Source organism: Micropterus dolomieu, linkage group LG04, assembly GCF_021292245.1.
Source record: "Micropterus dolomieu isolate WLL.071019.BEF.003 ecotype Adirondacks linkage group LG04, ASM2129224v1, whole genome shotgun sequence".
NCBI classification, from domain to species: Eukaryota; Metazoa; Chordata; class Actinopteri; order Centrarchiformes; family Centrarchidae; genus Micropterus; species Micropterus dolomieu.
In genome coordinates this window covers 9,608,734-9,630,666 of record NC_060153.1, presented here as the reverse complement: position 1 = coordinate 9,630,666, position 21,933 = coordinate 9,608,734, and the positions used below count along the sequence as shown (strand labels likewise).

The 21,933-nt window shown below is 40.3% G+C and overlaps 1 protein-coding gene across 1 annotated transcript in view; it reads right to left on the bottom strand.

Annotated features, from left to right (window-relative positions):
* Positions 1 to 277: 277 nt before the first annotated feature.
* The window catches only part of cxxc4 (CXXC finger 4), an 86,057-nt gene continuing 64,401 nt past the window's right edge, over positions 278 to 21,933 (bottom strand). Inside the window, exon 4 of the mRNA XM_046047193.1 lies at positions 278 to 1,402. Within this exon, the coding sequence (XP_045903149.1) occupies positions 1,358 to 1,402 (45 nt within the window). The 3' untranslated portion in view covers positions 278 to 1,357. The remainder of the gene's footprint in view (positions 1,403 to 21,933) is intronic.

Below are 21,933 nucleotides of genomic sequence, written 5' to 3'. Positions count from 1 at the left end.
CCAATGCTGTTATATTCCTCCTGTCGCCTTCTGGTTGTTATTTCTGTTGATGCTTTACGGAAGGACAAAAAATTATTTTTTTTATCAGGTGATCATAATTGATCACTGATCTTTTTTTTTTAATTGGTGGATTTCTTTACCTGTCTCTGGTGATTCCTTTGCATCAAACATTTACTGTCAAGATGTCTTTTACTGAAGCCATTTTTTTATTTTAACACATAAAAGCATCACAACAACAATATACAAATTCTTAGTAATCTTTAAAACCAAAACACATTTACACATGCAACAATAGGGTTTAAGACAATGAGTAACTTATTGAATCATTATGTTTTTGGAATGTGTTAACGTCACTTTGCAGGAGAAAGGACTGTCGTTTACTCTGCAGGAGAAAAGTCCAGAGTGTCACTTTGCTCCAGAACAACATCTGATATGTATAGTGTACTGTAATTCATTTTAAATTTTAATGTTTTCAACATAACACACAATTCCTTTACTGGTATTTCTCTCCCTTTTAGACAGTTATGATCATTAGTGATCCAAACTGAAATAAAGGTTTGATGAACTATGTAGGATTTGATAAAAACATGTACTTAAATCATCTTTGAGAATATGACTTCCAGTCAGGAGGTCAAAACACTGTGGTCACAATCAAATGACGTCCAATTCGATTTTGAAGAAGTGCAACTCACTACACAAGACAATGTGCCCTGTTCTGCAGTGAGTCCACTGGAATGAGAAAACACAGAAACAGAAGCACTGCTGCCATCCTTCAAGTCAACGTTCTCAACGAGACACATCACACTGCTGGCGATGGTCTTATTATTAGTGTGGCATTTAAAAATTTGGTTTTCAAATGAAATAATAGACAAAACTAGAAGATGATTAATTTTGAGAAAACAATTCAAGAGTCAACAGAAATGAAAGGTTGAAGAATAATCAACAGAATAGATTATTGCTCCAGAGTAAAGTGTGTTGTGTTTGTTATATCATCAATCCTTGTGGCCTCTTCTGTTTGACGGATTCAGAATGATTGTATGATTGTCTGTTTGAGTCCTTTACATAGGATTGGCTGTAAACCTACAGCCACAACACTGAAAACACGTTCATAGACACCAAAAATATACATTATGATACTGTCAAAAGGTACAATAATTACACAGAAAAGGAAATTACAGAGTTAAAACAACACCATTATGTTTTCATTTATCTTTTTGTCTGTCCACTTTTCTTCTCTCGTCTTCCACAAATGTATTGGGCACGCTGGGTTCTGTGAACCCATCAAGTGCTCCTGGCAGAGAGTCAAGAGTTCCACCTGCCCTCCTGCTGTTGGATGGGGCGGCCATGGTTCGCCTCTCTAAAAGAACCACCGGAAAGCTTCGCCGTTGTTGATCGGCGTCCTCTGTGGAAGACAAAGGGAAAGGACACATTTTAATTTGTAGGTTTCGAGGTCATGCCATCCATTGCCATATCATGAATAATCTGTATGTATCATCTTCAAGCAAACATATTTCTAGAAATTACAGACATATTTGTGTGCCAATAATCAATAATACTGAATAAGTTCTGAACAGCAGTTTGAAATAACATGGGCATTAAGTAAAGTAAAAACCCAGAAGGGCACTTAAAACAGCTATAAAGCACAACCACCAAACCAAGTATTTCATCAAAGAGCCAGCCAAGGTGATTACATCCACGTCCCACCCACACCCAAATAATCATTACGCTGGATGAAATATTCAATACAAATTCCCAAGAAGCAACAATGAGGCATTTAATTACTGTGAGCTGTAGCCGCAGTGAGGGGGAACAGTGCATCATTTCAATTTGAGCCTGCGCCAGCAGCCGCCCCTCCTCCTTTTCCCCAAAACCTCTATGCCAGAGTGACAGCCTCTCCTTTCCGAAACTCATTTGGAAGTCAAAGACATAAAATACTGAAATCTCCCACCAATCCCCATGACCAATTAGCACATTTTTTGATATTTTTTTTTTGTTGCTGTTGACGGGGGAAATAGTGCATAATCACAACTAAAATCACTTTAGTCTGAGTGGAGGGCAATTTGACATTTTAATACCAAGTGTCATCTGTGGCTCCTTAAAGGCATGCTGATGAGTGCACCAGACAGGCTCCTACACTCAGGCTTCTACAGTTTATGGACCTCATGTAAACGTTATTTATACTGTGCAGTAGTGCTGGGCGATAATTTAATATTAATGTATCTCGAATTTTGGTGGATTCATATAAGATATAATCATGTTACTGTTCTAAATTCTGCTGTCCGAATGAATGAACAATAGAGCATGAGTCTATTAATCAGATAGTGGATTGGCACATTGAATTTTTATGATTTATTAACCTCTTAAGTTTTTACAAGCAAACACGCCACACACTTACAAGTCCCAGCCTCACAAATGCAAAGATTTCCTGCTTTTAGTGGTCTTTGTTTTGACACAACAAGCATGTTGAGGACATCACCTTGGGCTCTGCAAACTTGTGATTGACATTTTATAGAGCAAACAAGTCCAGAGTCCAAAATGAAAATAACCCTAAACAACTTAAACACAATCTATTTAAATGAGCAGCAGTGGGATTATTTTACATCATTTTAAACTTATTTGCCATATCGTATGGTACATGTTGTACAATGTATGTCGAGCAACCATTCTAGCTGTGACATTTGTGACTTTTATGTAGCCAAATATAGCAAATTTACCATTTTACACTCACTGACCTTACAGTGGGATTTTTTATTTTTTTTTGCATTTCTGTTGGAACTTTATGAAAATGTAGACAGTTGTATGACAAACAGCACTTCACCAGTTTGAGATGTCCCATCTAAACAGACCATCATGGATCTCAAAGATATATTTATATCTTTACAAAGTCAATGTATGGTCATTACATTCCTTCCTATGTGTGAGGTAACCATTTACCATTTTTTCACACCAGATTAAGTAATTACTATTACCTTCCAAGTGAATAATGGAGGGACTGAGAACAGCAGGACACCATCATCACCAATTTAAAGTCATGGATGAAATGACACACCATTATGTTTTAAAGGGTCAAGACGCTCTCACAGATGTTTTCTCTTTTGCTAAATTGCAATGGGCTGACGCATGCCCCCTTGTTATGTCATCGTAGCTCCATTAATTGTGTTTTTATCATTTTTGGAAGCAATTAGGCTTCAATAAATATATTATTAAAGCCATTATCAATCATTTGTGATTCTTAAGATATTTGATAGTAGAGAAAAACAGAAAGGATGGGTGAGTGGCATGAAACAAAGGTGCAAAGTCCGATTTGACCATAGTTACATTGTGAGATTTCTTATCACCTGAACCACCAAGCAAACATTGAGTAAATGTTTTTGTTGATATGTGTGTTTGTTGTGGTCCAATGCAAAGTTTTCATATGGTTTAATATGTACTGTACAATAAAGCAATTAAGTCTTTACATATATTGTTTCCCTTTAGGTCTCCAGAGTAAAAAAAACACATGGATGAGCTATACATGGATGATGTAGGGAAGGCCTTCTTTAGCAAACTGACCAAATGGGAGAGATTGTACAGGGAAAGCATTGTGGTAAGTTCAATGAAATTACACTGAGTTGCAAGTTTATTAGGGATAACTAGCTAAAATACATATGCAGTCTAAAACAACAGTCCTGCATTAAATGCTCCCTGTATGAAGATTGCAGTGTTCAGTGTTTGTTGAAGAGAGACACTGATTCAACTGTACGATCATTTGGGAGGATGTAGTTTGTGGTGCTGTTGAACCGTATTACGTTATACGGAGAGGCATTTCTGTTATTCAGTCTACCTTCACTGATATAAATGGGGTGGACCTATCAATATAACACAATACACCATTCAGCTGCACCATAGTCTCCAAAATGTCCATGCAGCCTCTCTGAAACAGATTCAACCAAAATGGAACATTATAACCTTCATGAATTTATTGCAGGACTGTTGTATTAGACTGCATTAGTTTTTAGCTAGGTGTACCTAATAAACTGACAATTAAGTGTATGTTTCTCCGATCAAATAAATTGGTCAGGGCTTACATGGTGATGCTACAAGACATTTGTGGCAACAAAAATTGAACTAAACACACGAGGCCTGTAAGACAATCTGCAGTTTTGCCCATTCCAAGTTTCTATATAAAAGCCAAGCTAGGGAATCTCAGCAAACACATTCCTTAAACGTTGATCTTCAAGAACTTCCTATAAAACACATCAACATGTCTGTCAGAGCACTGTGACAAGTCTTCCTAATAAGGCACAGAGAAGAGAATGTACTTCAAATGTTGTGGATGCCACGTGCACATCCACATTGGATACTGCACACCCACAGCAGTACTTTCAGCCTTAAGCTCTGCTCTCTCGGTCTTAAATGTGATGTTGTAAGAGCTGAGGCTGAAGAGGAGAGAAAGGGGAGGCGAGAATGTTTATCTTGATCCATATTCTCACATTGATCAGTCCCTGGTGGAAGTGCTGCTCGCCAGAGACAATAATGACCCTGATCTGGGCACTCGGCATGTCTCTGTTTTGTTAAGTTCCCGCGTTATCGATCCAGTGGGGCTCTCGAGTGCTGCTTGGATTCACTCCTGGGCCTCCTCGCCTCGGCACACTGCAGTGACGAGGCACAAAGAAGGCTCAATTAGTACAGCTCCATGTTGTCTGCTCCCCCACCTGCATGCGCCTTCAAATTCACTCCATCAACCGCTAGGGAGAGAGTGAGGGAGAAAAGACACAAGAATACAGAAACAACAGGGAGAAAGGGCGAGACAGAAAGGGATAAAGGGAGAAGGAAAAACAGAAGAGAGCAAGGTGGGGGGAAGGTAAGGGCTGATAGTGTTACACCAGGGACACGGGAGCAACACCAAGGTTTCACCTCAACTCAAGATGCTGTGGCAGCAGCTCAGCCTCACGTCAACGCTGCTGCCTCTGCAGCAGAGCATACATAACAACCTGGCTACAACGACACACAGGGGGAAAGACAATTTCCCGCTCTGGCAATGAATGCACACGACAGAGTATTGAACTGACTGAAGGAGGAGGAAAAGATTTCTCCAGACCTCAAATTAACCCCACCACACCACCACAGTAGGCAATGTATTCTAAGTGTCTGCCGGTGGCTTTCGGTGATAACGACACAGTAAAACTGACATGTGGTGGAATAATTCTCTGCGGATTTTGGCGTGGCAGTGTGAGGTCTCTGGGCAGCCATGACACCCTGTGATCCTAACTGAAACTGGCAGGTGCAGTTAATGCTGAAGCCACGTCGTCGGCCGTTTGAGACGAAGTGGTAGAAAGACGGCGCTGGCTAGAGCGGGATGTTGAATCATAATCAAACCGACTGGACTGAAGCAGCTTCTGTAAAGGCGGCTTTACTAATTTCTGCAGGGGCACCTGCATGCACACACAACATACACCTCCAACCACAATCTTAAATGTCCGGGTTAAGGCCAATCCAATCCTTCTATCCTTCAATATCTTTCCCACAAAAATAATAAAAACACATGAACCCCGAGCCCACCCCTGCCCCCTCTCCCCTGCAGCCTTGGCGTCACACTGAGCTGGGGCCAGAGATAAACCACTCAAGACGATGAGGATGATAATGGCAGACGCCGCAGCGCCTCAAAATTCAATCAGCACCGGGACGTCAATGTGGATGAGTGTAAAAATGAAATATGCTCGCCGGCGTGTGTTAAAAGACGCCACACAGAGCTTGCAGAAACAACAGGCGATGAACAGGACGAGGAGGGGAAAAAGGAAGAGAGGAATAGAGAAAAAAAACAAGTTGAGAGAAAAAAATGAAAATAATGTGTCTCTACTACTCTGCTTCCCAGCAAAATCCCACTGGCATTCTGAGCAGCCCTACTTTAACCACAGACTGTGAATAAATTACCCTTTTGAACTCGGGGTGATTGCAAATGTGCCCCGGTTTCTCTTGAGACATGTCTGGCACTAACCCTCAGCTCTATGCTCCCGGCCAGCCTTGTCACAGAGCCCCCCCCCCACACTCCCACCAACACACACACTCAAGGCACACACACAGGCATGCACAACATCATAAAACTTTGAATTCACCATAATTACGGGTGGGATTTTTTTCAGCCAACTACAAACTCGCCTTCTCCCCATCCTCTCTTTTTCTGTCTAGGAATTCTCAAGAATCCCCTCATACTCTGAGATAAAAAAAAATGTGTTAGAGATTAGAAAAAAGTGTAGTGGGAGAAAAATCAGAGTAGAGATGGAACACATAGAAGCAGGGCAGAGACAGATATAGGGGGGAGACTGAAAAGGAGAAGGAAGGGAGGGATCTTAGGGAGAGACAGTGGCGCTGGGCAGGTTGAAGAACAGTCTGTGGGCGTGTGCTGATGTGTTTCAGAATGCTCATTATAACACATGGCCCATACATTACCCTGACAATACCTATAATTTATTAACTTACAGACCGGGACCAAGGCTACTTTTCATAACTGCAATCCTTTGGATGCAGCCCTGACAGGCTGAAAACAAAATATATATAAATTCACCCTCTCTCTCTTGACACACGGCTGACACTGCTTTAGCTGTCTGGACGCTGGCTTAAAAAAACCAACATAATTACAAAACACTTTTCACACAGCATCACGACTGCAAGTGAAGTTTGTGTGCAAACCCAGGTCAGCCAAATCGTTTTCTTTCTTGACACGAACACCTTGCACCTCGCGCACCCCAAATAAATCTGAGACCTCAGAACTACAGTGAGAAAAGTTAAAGGGTAAGTTAGGTATTTTGCAACCTGGACTCTATTTTGATTATTTTCTTAGGCAAACTGGTGGGGTGGCAGACATGATTAGGAATAGACAGGAAAGAGGAGCAGTGAATGAGCATGAGGACTTTGGGAGCCAGCCAAACATTCAGGGCCGATCTCCGGGTCTAAAGAAGGGGAGGTAAAAAGTTTCAGTGGTGCAGCCAGCCTTAACTGATGCGTTATATATTGCCTGTCACTTTATTCCGCAGGAATATTGGGGCGTTGCCAAGCTCAAACCTGGAAGGTATAGCAATCCATCACCTGCACTGTTACCGGCGTTGGTGGGTGGGGGTTGAAATCTCATCTTGAAGCTTGTAGCTAATATTCCAGCCAGCCAGTGCCGTTTATAAAAGGTACCTCTCCAAGGCCACCATCATGGACAGACCACTCATCTAGTCATCCACACGCCAATGCCCCCAGTCCTGCATCACAACAGTGTTACGCAAACAGATTGTGCCCTGCACAACAGCTTAAGCCTTCAATAATACCAGCCCATATATATACATATATATATATATATATATATATATACACATATACACATATATACATATATACATATATACACATATATACATATATACACATATATACATATATACACACATATATATATATATGTATGGTGGCCCGTTGGTATCAGGCCTAATACAAAAGCCACAACACGACCACAAAAGCCACAAAACAAATTCAAAAACCACAACGGAAATACAAACACCACAACACGATTACAAAAGCCACAACACAAATACAAAAGGCCACAACGGAAGTTGACAACGAAAGAGACGCTTAGTAACAGTGGATTACTCTTTGTGGAACACAGCTACACAGTAGTACAGTGGCAGTGTATCCGTCCCACATTCAGGAGGTCTGCGTTTGAATTGTAGAAAGAACATTCTTTTTCACGTGACTTTTTCCCACATAATAGTGTCTGCCAAATTAGTAAATGTAGGCCTACGTGGAAGAAGAACTTCTTACCCGTTTGATAAATAAGTAATACTTTGTTCTGGTTAAATAATATACAGTGGGATATTTGTGTGAATTAACAGCTGTCTGTGCAGATTAGCATCAAAAATAGACTCAAAATGTGCTAAACAAAAAGCAAGGAGTCTCAGGTTACCACAGAGATGACTTTATACTTGCAGCACCCCCTATTCAAAGTTTTCACGTGACGTCACATTCCATGAAAAACGCTCCCTTGGAGGGCAAAAAAGACGTTATTTTCCACTGTTACTATGAGTTTTTTACTTTTGCATTGCCAAAATGCTGGATGGTAGTTGTACTTTCTGATGCACAAATCGAGGAAGAGACAAGCTTGAGCTGTGTTAGGTGAGGGATTCCCCACAAGATAAACGTAAACAGTCGAGCGGCGGCAGGGACCTGGCGCTTTTTAACAACAGAAAAATGGCAGCGGGTGCTGTAACATGGATCGGAAGTGCCCAACACTTCATATCTTTCTTTTTCTTAAGTTGAGAGGTGATCCAAATAAATGTAACTGCTTTTGCGACGTCTCTAAGGGGGAGTCGCGGCGTGAGCTGTTGTGTTGGTCTGTTGTTTTTGCCCTCCAGGTAGCCTACCGCGAATGTCACGTGACTGAAAACTATGAATGGACAGGGAGGAACACTTCTAACTATTGTTACAATATGACAACATAAAATACACCAGGTTAGTGGTGAATGCAAAAGATGCTCTTTATGTTATACAGCCTAATAATTTGACATCAGCGGCTGTTTGCTCTGTTTTGTCACGATTAAATGAGCCACATTGGTGTGATGCGCGAATTGGCTCTGACAATATCTGAATAATCATGTACGCACAAATCATCCACCCACACTCAACCCAACTAATTATTTTCTCAGATTTATCCCACCTCTACCGGTCCTTTTAACTTTCCAGGTTATTTCTTTATTGTGTTGATGTATGAGTGTTTTTGTTTAATGGTTTACTTTCATGATTAGAAAGGGGTCTGTCAGTCATTTTAAACGTTTCCATCGGCGCTGTAATGTCACAGCAAAAGGCTATCCTGGGACATGAAGCTAATCTGCACAGACAGCTGTTTAATTCACACAAATATCCCGCTGTATATTATTTGACCAGAACAAAGTATTACTTTACAAATGGGTAAGAAGTTCTTCTTCCACGTAGGCCTACATTTACAAATTTGGCAGACACTATTATGCGGAAAAAGTCACGTGAAAAAGAATGTTCTTTCTACCATTTGAACCCAGACCTCCTGAACGTGGGACGGATACACTGCCACTGTACTACTGTGTAGTTGTGTTCTGCAAAGAGTAATCCACTGTTACTAAGTGTCTCTTTCATTGTCAACTTCCATTGTGGTTCACTTCCGTTGTGGCCTTTTGTATTTGTGTTGTGACTTTTTGTAATTGTGTTGTGGCGTTTGTAATCGTGTTGTGGCGTTTGTATTCATGTTGTGGGATTTGTATTAGGCCTGAAACCTACGGGCCACCGTATATATGTGTGTGTATGTGTGTATATATATCATCATCATCATTAACATTAATTCTGGTGAAGTAAAAAAGAATGCTGACCATAATAAGGTCTAGTTGTTAACGCCCAAAACACAGTTTTTGCAGATGAAAATCCTGGCACCCTGACTCGTACAATGTGTTGGAAAGTAACTGAATATTTTCTCAAGTACTATGCTGAAGTACAAATTTTAGATAAGTGTCCAGTTCTATTTTATGCTACTTTATAATTCACTACTAATACTTCACTACAATTCAGAGGAAACAAGCCTGAGCTGTGTTAGGTGAGGGATTCCCCACAAGATAAACGTAAACATTACCGCAGTCGAGCGGCGGCAGGGACCTGGCGCTTTTTAACAACAGAAAAATGGCAGCGGGTGATGTAACATGGATCTATCCTGCGACATGAAGCTAATCTGCACAGACAGCTGTTTAATGATATGCTTTGCACTATGTCACCACTACGGCAGTATCAAAACATTGTTTTGTTGGTATTCTTGATGAGATTTAAGTTTGCCATTTGGAAAACCATTTTACAATTTTGATTACTCATTCTGGACTTGTATTAATTTAGCATCCAATGAAAAGAATATGAAGCTGCTGAAGCATAGTGTTTCTGGGGCCGGGCCTCACTGATTACTGTACAAAAACACAACTTTCTTCACAGATTCTGGTGAAACTGGATTTTATTGAAGGAGAAATATTAGAAATATGGAGAAAATATTTTTCTAGTTTTCTCTCTGATGTCCTTGCTTTGCCTCAACTCTGTGATCCACAGAGTTTCCTGATGGACAGATAGCTTTACTTGTTGCTGAAGTTAGTTAACAAGCTAACTAGCTGCTGTTATTCAGTTCAGTTAGCTATGCAACCACTGGTCAAATTCGCTTACTCTGCCCGTACTGGGAGATCGGAGCACCGGTGGAGTATTAGTGTTTACCATAGACTGTAACGTTATAAAGGTGTTTAAGTAGTTACACGGGGTGCGGTGCCTGATTGGGAACCGTAGGGGGGCGAGCGGGCAACGAAACCTCACTCAGCAGCCTCCCAGTGAACACAGCATGAACAGGACCAAACACAGCCTCAACGACCAACAGGGAATCCAGGAACTTACTGAGATGATTTAGACAGAGCTTCTGTGATAGCTTTACTGTTTTGCTAAACTGCTAACTGTAGCCATTCTGTCTATATCTGTGGCTGGTTACTTCGGTCAGTTAGCCATGCTGCTAGCGGTCCTATAAGCTTACTCAACCCCGGGTTGCCAAGAGCCAAACCCGGCAAGAAAACCACATTCGTACTGTATCCCCAGTGGTCAAACTTGCCTCTGTCGGTCTCGGAGGCTGTGCTCGGTCCCGGTCCAGCTGCCGTGTTCACTCACTGGGAGCTGGAACCAGTCCGCACATGCATGAGTCTGCATGATGGGGGCGTAAACACACATTTGCCGCTACTGGCGAATGTAAACGCCAATCAATACCTGCAACACGTCTCTCCCTTGCTTTGGGTTTTTACCATAGACTGTATATAAAAAACATATATGGAGGCAAATAGCACAGCGTATTCTGTTTCATGGAAAGTTTCTGCTTAAAGTAATCCCTTTGAGTAATCCACGATTTTACAAAATATAGCTACCTGTAATCTGATTACGTCTATTTTTTCTGAACTGTAACGGAATACAGTTACATTTTTTTGTATCCTGATTACATAATGCCGTTACATGTAATCCGTTACTCCCCAACCCTGGCAGTGGGATATGTATGCTATTTGGGGTGAGAGAGAGTGAGTGAGTGAGAAAGAGAGAGAGAGGGAGAGCGTACGAGTCAGTAAATGCAACTTTCAGCGTGTGTATGGATAACAGATAGTGCGCAACCTTAAAGTATGATTCAATTTTGAGTAAAATTATATCCTGCACTGTAATTGCATAATACATTAGATAATTGCCCTCCAAAAACATCCCCTCTCACTTGGCTTCCCCAAAAATTTACCCCATCCCACACCACTGCCGACCAGCATGTCAACATAGACTGGAGCTAGAGTTTCAGAGTGGTGAGTTTTTTATCTGTAACAAATGTATCTTTCATCCATAAAGTTTTAACTGAGCTCTGTCTCTACATCACAGTAACAACTTAATTGTTATATTGACCACCGGGAGGGTAGCTAGTGTTTGGAAGGGAGAGGAGAGGTGTGTGCTGCAGCTTAGTGTCTTTACACCGGTGTTTTTGAGGGCGTGTTGGACTAGCCGCTTGGCGAGCATTAAATGAGCTTAAATATCCCTGTGAAGTCACAGGGATAAGAGGGAAACAGCTGGACTACAAACAAGCTGTTTTAAAGCATTTCAGAGCAGAGTTTTCTTTGGGAGATGGGAACTCCCTTTGGGGTGGACTTTTTCTCTTTGCAAACCTATTACATGCACAAAACACATATAAACTCAATAAAGGAGAGGAAAAAGCCAAAAAGCATAATATCACCTTTTTTAACTTTAGTCCTTTTTAAACTTTATTTTACTTTTGACACTTGAAGTACATTTTGCCGATGACACTTACATGTGTTTACTTAGGTAAAGCATCTGAATATTTCCACCACTCACAATGTTAATGATGATTAATCGCACCCATAAATAAACAGATAAACCAAAAAATAAACATTAAACATTAAATTTCAGCTTTACTGCTTTTCCTTTGATGTATATTGGACCTAAAATAAGATTTAGTGGAACAACACTGGCTTACAGTATAAAAAAACCAAAACCTTTTTCTTAACTGATCTTGTTCATGTCATGCTTACAGGCAACAGTGGGTTTTTTTTTTATCAACACTATCCTGTAGCCCATTAAAGGTTTCATTTTTCACAGCTCCCTCACTAGACTATAACTTTCAGAGTACAACATGAATATGATAATAACATTATGAACCATAGAAATATCAATTCTAAAGCTAAAAAAAGACACTTAGAAGTGTAAATCAAATTACTCTCGGATTGTTGCAGCTATCTTTCACTGTATTGCTAGTGTGACTGTAGTTCTCTTTAGTATTTGGAAAATCGACAGCCTTAAATGAAATAACTCTGACGGCCTTCTGAAACGAATGTGCTCAAACTATTTTGCCAAATATTCATGTTATTTTTATAGCTTAGAACCACTTCAGTTCACGGGTGCCATAAAAGCTCAGAGTTGTGAATTTCAGGTTAACAGTCAAGTGAGAATATTAACCAATGCATGATGATTTTAAATAAAAAATCAATTTGATTGCTTTATCAGTCAGTTTAAATGATTACATCAGCATTTAGCTCCCTTAAGATCCAATGTGAGATCAAAATCTCTGCGCCTGTTGTCAACCTTTGCAGACATTTACCGTCAGTTTTTCAGCTCGTATTCAACACAGATCATCAGCACATTTAATTTATTATGGAAGACTTTTAAGTCTGAAATATTAACAAATTTAGTGGAATATCAAAAGCTATTTCTTTCTATTTTTCTTCTTAATAGCATATGTATTCAGATAAATGCCTCCTTTAAATGCTCACAACACTAAAGCACACCAACAAAGAATCACACCAGTACACCAGTGTTGTGATAGCATTCCAAAACTGAAATACAGCCACAATCTTTTAATTCAAAGTCCAGCTTTGCACCAGGCATCCATTCGAGCAAATCAAGCTAAGTGTATTGCGGATGTTTGTGAGTAATGAGGAATTTGGAAGTTTTTTGCTGACTAGGCGTGTATGAAGTGGGGGTAGAGGGGGGATGTATGATGGTGTGCTTAAGAGCTGTGTCTAGGCAGGGCGGGGTGGTCACAAGGGGGAGATTAGGCTGAGGGGCAGCGAAGGAAAACCAAATCCATCTCCATCTCAGAAACATCCTAAAGCAGATTACTTACTTCAGTGGGAGAGGACGAGAGGGAGGAAAGAGAGAGAGAGCGTGAGGAACAGAGGAGCATGAGATGGATGAGGGAGCAGAGGAAGAGAGAGAGAGCAATTAGCATAGATGCAATTCTGGCACAGTCCTCTGACTTGATATTTGACCTTCTGCAAGAGTCTTGCCAAATATCGCCTGAGAAGCGCAGACGGACCATATGGCAAAGTGCTGCTGGAGGCTGAGTGCAGTGTGACTCCGAGCCTCCGTATGCTAATGGGAGAATGTAATTACAGTGCAGTATTCCTGTAGGACGTATATTTTACTAGCCCTCCATAGGAGTGGGTTTGCAGCGAGACACGCCAATACTCTGGCTTCAGAAAATACACTTTTTATCAAACAGGAATCCACTGAGTGGACAGTGAAATGGAACAGGCCCAGTATAACTGGGGGCAGCATTGCAATATGTCACATTATGAGGAAGTCAGTGTATGTTGATGGAAACGGAAACTTCTACACTCAAATGTCTGAAATGGGTAGATCCACACTAAATCACATATGGCGGAAAGCTGCGGAACTGCAGTCTGCTGCTCTCCTCTGGACACACCCCAATCAGTGATGTCACAGCAGATGTTTTCCATCAGCTGCCGAGGGCAAAACACCTGCTTATCCTCACGGATTTTGGTGTGGCCTAAAGTGCAAGATGCTTGGAAGTTTTTAAGTCAATGAGAGTAGTGAAATACCAGTTTTCTGTTTTATGCGAAATCAATATGAATTTACAATTTAAATCTTGGGATATTAACCAGCTATCTGCTGAACCTGCTAACCAGAACTGTAAACTGGTATTCTAAAATACACTTTGCATTAAAGACAGAGAGAAGGCAAAGTTCTTTTAGGCAAGTCATGCCACTCGGCCTCCATCTTGACAACGCCTCCGGGCAGCTATTTCGTACGAACAAGACCAGGCTCCTATCTAAATGAATGGGGAGAGAGCCAGATCTACACTTTCACAGGACATAAAAACTACATGAATAGAATCAGCATTAAAATCTGATAAAAATCGCTGAAAAAGTTTGACAACTTTGCCCCAAAATAAGGTTTAAAAAGCGTTTTTCCCAACCGGTTATACTTCTACTACGCATGCATCACCACGTCCACGCATGCGCAGTAGAAGTAAAACAGACCCTTACGTCAGTGGAACCACACGATTGGCTGAAATATGTTTCCCACTTGGCTGTTAAAAGCAGACGATTGGCTTTCTAGCGGGAGGGGCGAGATAACCGCCATCTTTACTGTTACGGGCTTTCCCCATAGAGTTGTATTGAGAATGTGATTGAGTGGCGTGTCTCCTCTAAAATGTCTCAGGAGAAGGGCTTGACTTGTATAGAAAATCTTTGTGATTTTGCTAAATCTATCTTGCCTTTAATGTTTAATGAAATTTCAGATACAGACAGGAAACATGGAAATACAGAAAACAACAAGGCCCACGGGTAAAATCAAACAGGGGATGTTGCAGGTATAGAGTCAATGCATCTTCACCCCTTTGCCAGAAGATGCCTGTTAAGTTAAATTTTAAGTTAAAAGTCTGCCAAGCAGGTGTTTAGCATTGACTTAATAACATCAGATCTCTTTGACAATGAAGATGTATCAGTATCTATAGGTTGTAGAAGCATATAGGACCATTTACGAGAGGACATAATTGGATTTAATGGTAGATCACAGCAAACAAATATTTAGGTGACGCCTTACTTTAAGTTCTCTATTTAGCATTTATAAGCATTTAATAAATTGTTTATAACACATAATAATGTAGTTGTACGCAGTATTTATTAATGTACAGTATTTGCCAACAATTCTAGCTTCTCCTATGAAGACATTATGTATTATTAAAACTGTGTATTATTATATTTTCTTAAATTATTTGTTTTTACACCAGGCTCAGCTTATGGGTGCAAACAGGAGGAGCTGTAGTGGTTGATTAATACATTAATAAACACTTATATCTGCCTACAACTACATTAATGTGTTAAAAATCATTAATTACATGTTTATATACTGCTTATAAATGCTAAATGCGGGACTTAAAATAAAGTGTTGCCAGTTTTGTGCTCTTCCTTTGATTTATGCTGGAATAAAAAATTTTTTTTTTTAAAGATTTTGTGGAATGTTTGGTGTAACAACACTGGCTTACAGTATGCCCGTGTGACAAAACCAAACCTATTTCTTACCTGAGCTGCTAAGTTCAATCAATATAACAAAGACATGTCTTTATTCAATTAGAAACTGCTCAATGCCAATGCAAAATGCCTTTGCAAATTGTTTACTGAAAACATATCTCATGGGTTTTCGCTTCAATTACCACACCTGTCAATCCTGTCACTAAAACACAACTGAATCTCAATATTTAACCAAAACCATCTTTCCCTAGCCTTAACCAAGTAGCCTACATATCAAAATTGTAGATTTGTACGCTCAACCATCGATCCTGACCTCTTCCCTACAGCTCCTACAACTTGTGTAACAAGCATGTCACACTTTTGGATTGGAAAAAAAAACATGGCAACTGAACTTAATTCAGGCAGCAACAATGTTTCCTCCAAAATGAATGTGGCAAAACAAATTGTAGTATTTAAAGGGGTTGAATATTTACAAGCATCTTCATTCAAAATTGAGTAGCTAGTGTTACAACTCAATTCATCAGCATTTGTCATCAAAATAAGGAGGAATGGCAGAAACAAGTCCTTAAAGATGCATATTTCCTTTTTGTGTTCTCACATTGTCTGGTATGCTTTAATAATAACACTAACTCAGTAACTTACTGGAACTATCTGCACCTGTAACAGAATAAAAACTCAAACAATGCACCCATACAGTGTGAGAAACATCTAGGCTAAAAATGGAGAGACGTTCTGCTGCTGAAACAGAGCTCAGACGCCATGCCTCTTCCATTTATCATTCATGGAAAATCCCTGCCCACACAGACAGAGGCTGAGCCGTCCCTCGTAGGAAAAAACTGAGGCAGCACCCTTGGGTCAGAGGCTACCGTCTGTAGCCGGGATCACCTACCTGCTACAGTACAGCAGTGCTGGACTCCATTTCAATTAGCGTCACCGAAGTATCCTTGTCTAAGTAAAGCAATTTTACACAGGGCTGCTACAAAGCTAACTCTCCTCTGGGAGCAAGCCCTATATGGGAGACAGCAGAGAAGCTTTCAGGTGCTGCTGAGATTTCAGGAAACCAAAACAAAGAGATGCAGCGGTGAGGTCAATTGAGCTCCGAGATGGGAAATCTGAGCAGTGTGCAGGGAGAAGGGCAGGCGTTGTAGGATGGGAGTGGGGGAGGAGGAAGAAGATGAGCAGGACACACGTTTGAGTGTGTAGATACCTGAGGGATCTGGTATGGAAATCCCCAATTTCTCCGCCAAGCTGCAGCCCTTTGAACAGTGGAGGACGTCAGCAAGCACGGCAAGAAGCCATGTGGGTGTAACGAAGCGAGGGCTAAGCGAGGCAACATGCTGCCAGTTCTCTGAAATGTTAAATTGAAATGCAAAGTAGGAGCAGGCCTTCTTGTTTTGAGCAGATTTCTCAGCATCTGTGTGGGAGCCCTTAAACTCAGAAGGTCTATATACAGAGCTCTGCATATTTACAGTAAATCAACATAATATTTAGGTTAGGATTAGAAAATACACACAGCTGAAGTTGAATCTTTAGTTGAACTCACGTAATGGCGACTTGAATAAAATCAATTTGTGCATAAAATTCAGTGAGTAACAAACATTTCAGATCAGTACGTAAGATTTTGAATACACACAGCCACTTTGAACCTGTAAAGTGCATTGCCTATATATTTTGCTGCTTCTACCTTTATGCTACTCATACAGAATGTAAATGCTAAATATGCTGGCATTGCCACAAAATGATAGAAGTTACTGTTATTTTAAATTGTGCTCTGAACCCGCAACAAAAGTTTAAAGAAATGGATACTACTGAAGTAGTATCACTGATTTTGAGCAAGGCCTCTTAACCCTCAACTGCTACAGTGGAGCTGCTCAGTGCACAGCGGGATGTGCAAGGCAGCTTGCAGATGTAAATGTGTGCCATTGTGTGGGTGTTTTCCTGCAAAAGAGAGATGGGCTCTCAGTAAAACTTCCCTAAATAAAGGGGGAAAAAATCTTCTTTGACAAAAAGTTCAAGGTACAAGCCAGTGTGCATAAAATCATAAGATGAAAAGTAAACTACAACTCCCAAGGTGCATTTTTCTAAGAAACATCCAATCACAGAGCTTAAAGTTCTATTATTTGCACTACTAATGGCAAGGGGGAAGCTAAAGGTAACTCTGCTGAGAAAACTGATTTTACAGTCTGCAGCTTCAATAAATTCAGTTTCTGATTTTGGATGAATTTGGCGTCTATGTTTCTGTGTTTTGCTAACAACTGCGTTTGGATTTTGCTCATCTCTGATAGGTGCCTCTGACTGGTTTCTTCTCCATAGCAACAGTAGGACATGATTTCTCAGAAACAAAGCTAAGCTGCTTCTTGCTTATTTTTTCAGACTAATCTTGGCTTTATTTTTGTGAATTACTGGATACTTCAGGACTATGGAAACATAAACCTCAAAGAATGCTAAATTATCCAGGAGACTCATTTGTTCTATGTTAAATAACACACAAAAAAATTTGGGGATGGGAATGGGAGTAAAATACCAGTAGCTCCTTCTACTTTGCAACTCTATAAGTCACAAGATAAATCTGAGCCTCTCCAGATGACAGAGGTGGAAAGCAGTAAAAAAGTTCTGACTGCCTTACACTTGTATGTAAACATTTTACTCTTTACAGGAGTTGAATCAACCAATCAACTTGCTTGACATGCAGGTCTGCACACCATACCCATAACACCCTTCCCTGCATAGGTTCTCAGAGACGTTAAGTCAATTTTAAGGGGTCACGTGCCAAAAAGGAAACCACTGTACTAATGTGTGTGTGTGTGTGTATATATATATATATATATATATACTGTACTGAAAAATCCAAGGCTGTGCAGGTAGTCTTAATTTGTTTTTTATTTAATTTAACTGAGATACACATACAATGTAAGGTCAGCTCTCTAGGCATGTGTATAAAAGCTCCCTCCCTGAAAAGAAAGACATGGATTAAAGTCATCTAGTTAGTCATAAGACTAATATTCCACCTGAAGCAACCTAAAATGAGGAATTACATAAGTAGGCTTTATTTAAACTGGAAGGTGAAACTTGACAAAGATGAAAACAAGAGAGATATCGTTACTGTATAAAGCCAGTGGGCAATGTAATATGCTAAAGGCAGCATTTAAGACTGAGCTAATCCCAGCAGACTCCCCCTTGCTTAGTCATTCCAGCTCCACACTGATCAGACGGGGAAACCGGTCACAATTTGTCAAAACACAGCTTGCATTCTGAGCAGATTGAAATCATTTCTCTGCTAACTAACAGTATGCCAAAGACAAAACAGATCTTTTGAGGAGTGACGACAAACTATGAACAGCTCAATGGTTTATCAGTCGTGGAGGACAAAGGGGCCCTCCACTCAGGAATGAAAATATCCACCTGATGACATCAACCGGTGCATCATAAATCCTATCCTTTGCCTGAGGGCCACAGACCGACTTCACGCCTCTGTGACACTCTCTAACCCCAGGGTTTCTATCAGAAAAAAAAACCTTGAAATATCTTTCTGGGCATAGTGTCAGATGCTTGCCATGAAATATTCATAGTCTGAGAGCAGAGCCACAATACAGGAGGTGGCAGCGTGCGAGGATTTGACTTGCAGAAACTGCAACGCTTAAACCACGTTGACCGAATTCTCCTATCACCAGTTGTCACTCACAAATTCCCTTTCACATCAGTTTTATTGGCTGAATGGCACAAAGCCATCAGTCATTTATTGCCTTTTAACCCATAGATATAAACTCATTAGTACATCTGCAGAACTGCAATTCTGTGGCACTGTATATTACTATACAGTATTATTGATTTAGTTTGCCAACTACAATGAGGTTAACAAAGATTGGATACAGAGTCATTTTTTTCTTTTGCAGGTCAATATTTCAACTTGTATCAAGTTACTTTGCAATTTAAATAAGGACCATTCAGATGTTTTTCTATGCTTTAATACTTCAACTATGCACAAATCTTGTAAACGTGTACTATATATATGGAAAACGTTTTAAGAGTTAGCTGCCACGGAAACCCCTTTTTAAAAAGCTCAATCTGTGATCCAAACGCAAACAAGGGTTGGCAAGAAGCCACATCACCAAACTTTCAAGTAGTTATGCAATACAACAAGTAAAACTAGCGAGAAGTGAAAAGTAAAGCCAATGCGGAAGTGCCTTAAACCTGCATTCTTTATAATGGCCAGCAGGGGTTCACGCTACTGTTTGCAAAAATAAGTAAGATTGCATTAGAAATAATGGCAAAATCACCCTACTTCTCACTCGGTTTATTACTCAGTAAACACTTTTCATTTAGTAAATGATGGTCCAATTTAAAGGAAAATAGACGTATGCTTTAGAGTGGGAGCACCTTTTGTTTAACAAGGTGGGAAACGTGTGATTGCCAAATGGGAAACACGGCGTCCTGTCAATCAGGCTAGAGGTGACTCGTATACACTGCAGTGTAAATTTAACCAGCGCCTTTGAAAAAGCTCATTAGGAGTGTAAATTTTTTCTGGTAACTACATTTTGTTTTAAGCTTGTTTGTTGCTAGCCAAAATGAGCATCCCATTTAAAATGTGAATTACAGATGCACTTTGCTAACCATGCTAGCTAATGCACCGTCTTATCTAAATATCGAGATGTCTGGTGCCTGGTTACAAAAAATTAAGATGGCAATGGCTATGGCCAAAACGCCAAACTCAAGGCTTCAAAACGTTAGTCCACAAACTTATAGGTGATGTCATGATGATTGAGTCCACTTCTTTTATACAGTGTAAAAAATTGAAATCATTCATGTTCTCTGATGCCCTTTGAATACAAAACGTTTGTGACAGCCTGATGTTTCTAGCTGTGATTAGTTGGCCAACACACAAAAAATTTTTATTCTATAGGTCAAGATTTACAAGTATACATGTGAACATACCTGTAATTTATATGGCTAAATTAAATGATTGGGCCTGCGATGCAAGGCACTACCAGATTCACCTGATTCTTTTCATGAAATCCATGTTTACTTATTGTTTGTTTCCTGGTTTGATTTTCAGCCAACCTAGTTTAAAATGTGAATTGTTGTTAGCAGCTGATGCTCAAACTTTGGCTAGCAGAGGTTTCGAAAAGCACTTATGTGTGTCAGAGTTGGAGAGAAGAGTTTGGTGTGTTGGAGTAACGTAAGGAAATAAGGTCTTGCTAGCAGTTTCTCTTTCCACCGGTGTCTTCACTGGTCTAAAGTCAATGAACCATCTTAGGCAATAAGAAGCATCCACTCAATCAGACCCATAGGAGGAAGCGTTAAGACCCATGAGGAGAATCTTGAGGTTTGACTTGTTCAGAATCAATAGAAGAACTGTAATTTAGTGGTTTAGTGGTTTTGAGTGAAAAAGTAAGAGAGACAACATATGAGATGGAAAGTAAAGCAAGGATGTACAATCAAATAGAAATCATATACAGAGCAGATTATCTATACTTTGGGTTCAATGCAGGTCAATGCGTTAGCGTCTCTTTCCGACTCTTGGTGGTGTCACACACACACGCACGCATGCGCACACAGTGCGATCAGTGGGCAGTAACACGTTAATATTACTTTTCCCAGTAACTAAGTAGTGTAACTAATTACTTTTCTAAAACAGTAATATTATTACTAGTTACTAATGCAAGTAACGCTGCGTTACTCGTTAGTGAAGGCACCATCCTTGACATGAATCCACGACTGTGTTTATGAAGGAGATAGACAGAGAGCACAGCATGCGCTGACATGAGTAAAGCAAATTTGCGGAGGGCCCATTTACTGGACCTTGTCAGGGGCCCAGTCATTTCTGTGGGCAGGCCTGCTGTGCGGCAGAATTGCATACACCTCGCAGGTGTTAACGGTCATTTATACTGAGAAAAGAGGTGGATGCAAATCTCGGCAGGTAGCCTACAAAATTTGATCTGCCGAATTATGCATCCACCTCTTTAGGTCCTTTTCAGACACTTTGCTGTGCTCATTGATCAAACGGCGTTATCACCACATATATTTAGTGAATGTCAAGGAATAGTACTTCTACTAAGTGTATTAAAATATTAAAGATAAAATATATACTTTGAATCATTTAACACCATTGATGAACCCCACAAAGAAAATAGCGTTTAAAAGTAGTATTTGGAGGTGCATGCAATTCTTGGCAGGCAGGCAAAACTTGGCATAACACCGGACTTTGTTGTTCATGTCCACTGATAGCCAAAACTAAAGGAAGAATGGAGAACGAGGGAGAGAGGTGTTCTTTCCACAGCTGTAAGTAGCTACTGCCATTATTGTGTCACAGTCTGATGCAAAGAACATTGTCGTCTAGTGTAAACCAGCAAAAAGCTTTCAACCGCTAACATTTCTACATCTGATTTATTGAAGCGTCTGCTGAAGCAACACAGCAACGTGAAACTTGCAGAACAAAACTCCGGCAGCTGCTGTCACTGATGCTTGGACTCGTCAGGAGAGAGTGGCTTTAGCGTAGCGTTTTGTAACTACTGAATACTGCTCTTATAAATAGGCTACATGTGCAGAAAAAAAGCTGTTTAAAAGTCAGGATTTAATTGCTTTATTTTTTTATTTCAGCCGCTGGCGTTAAGAAACGTTA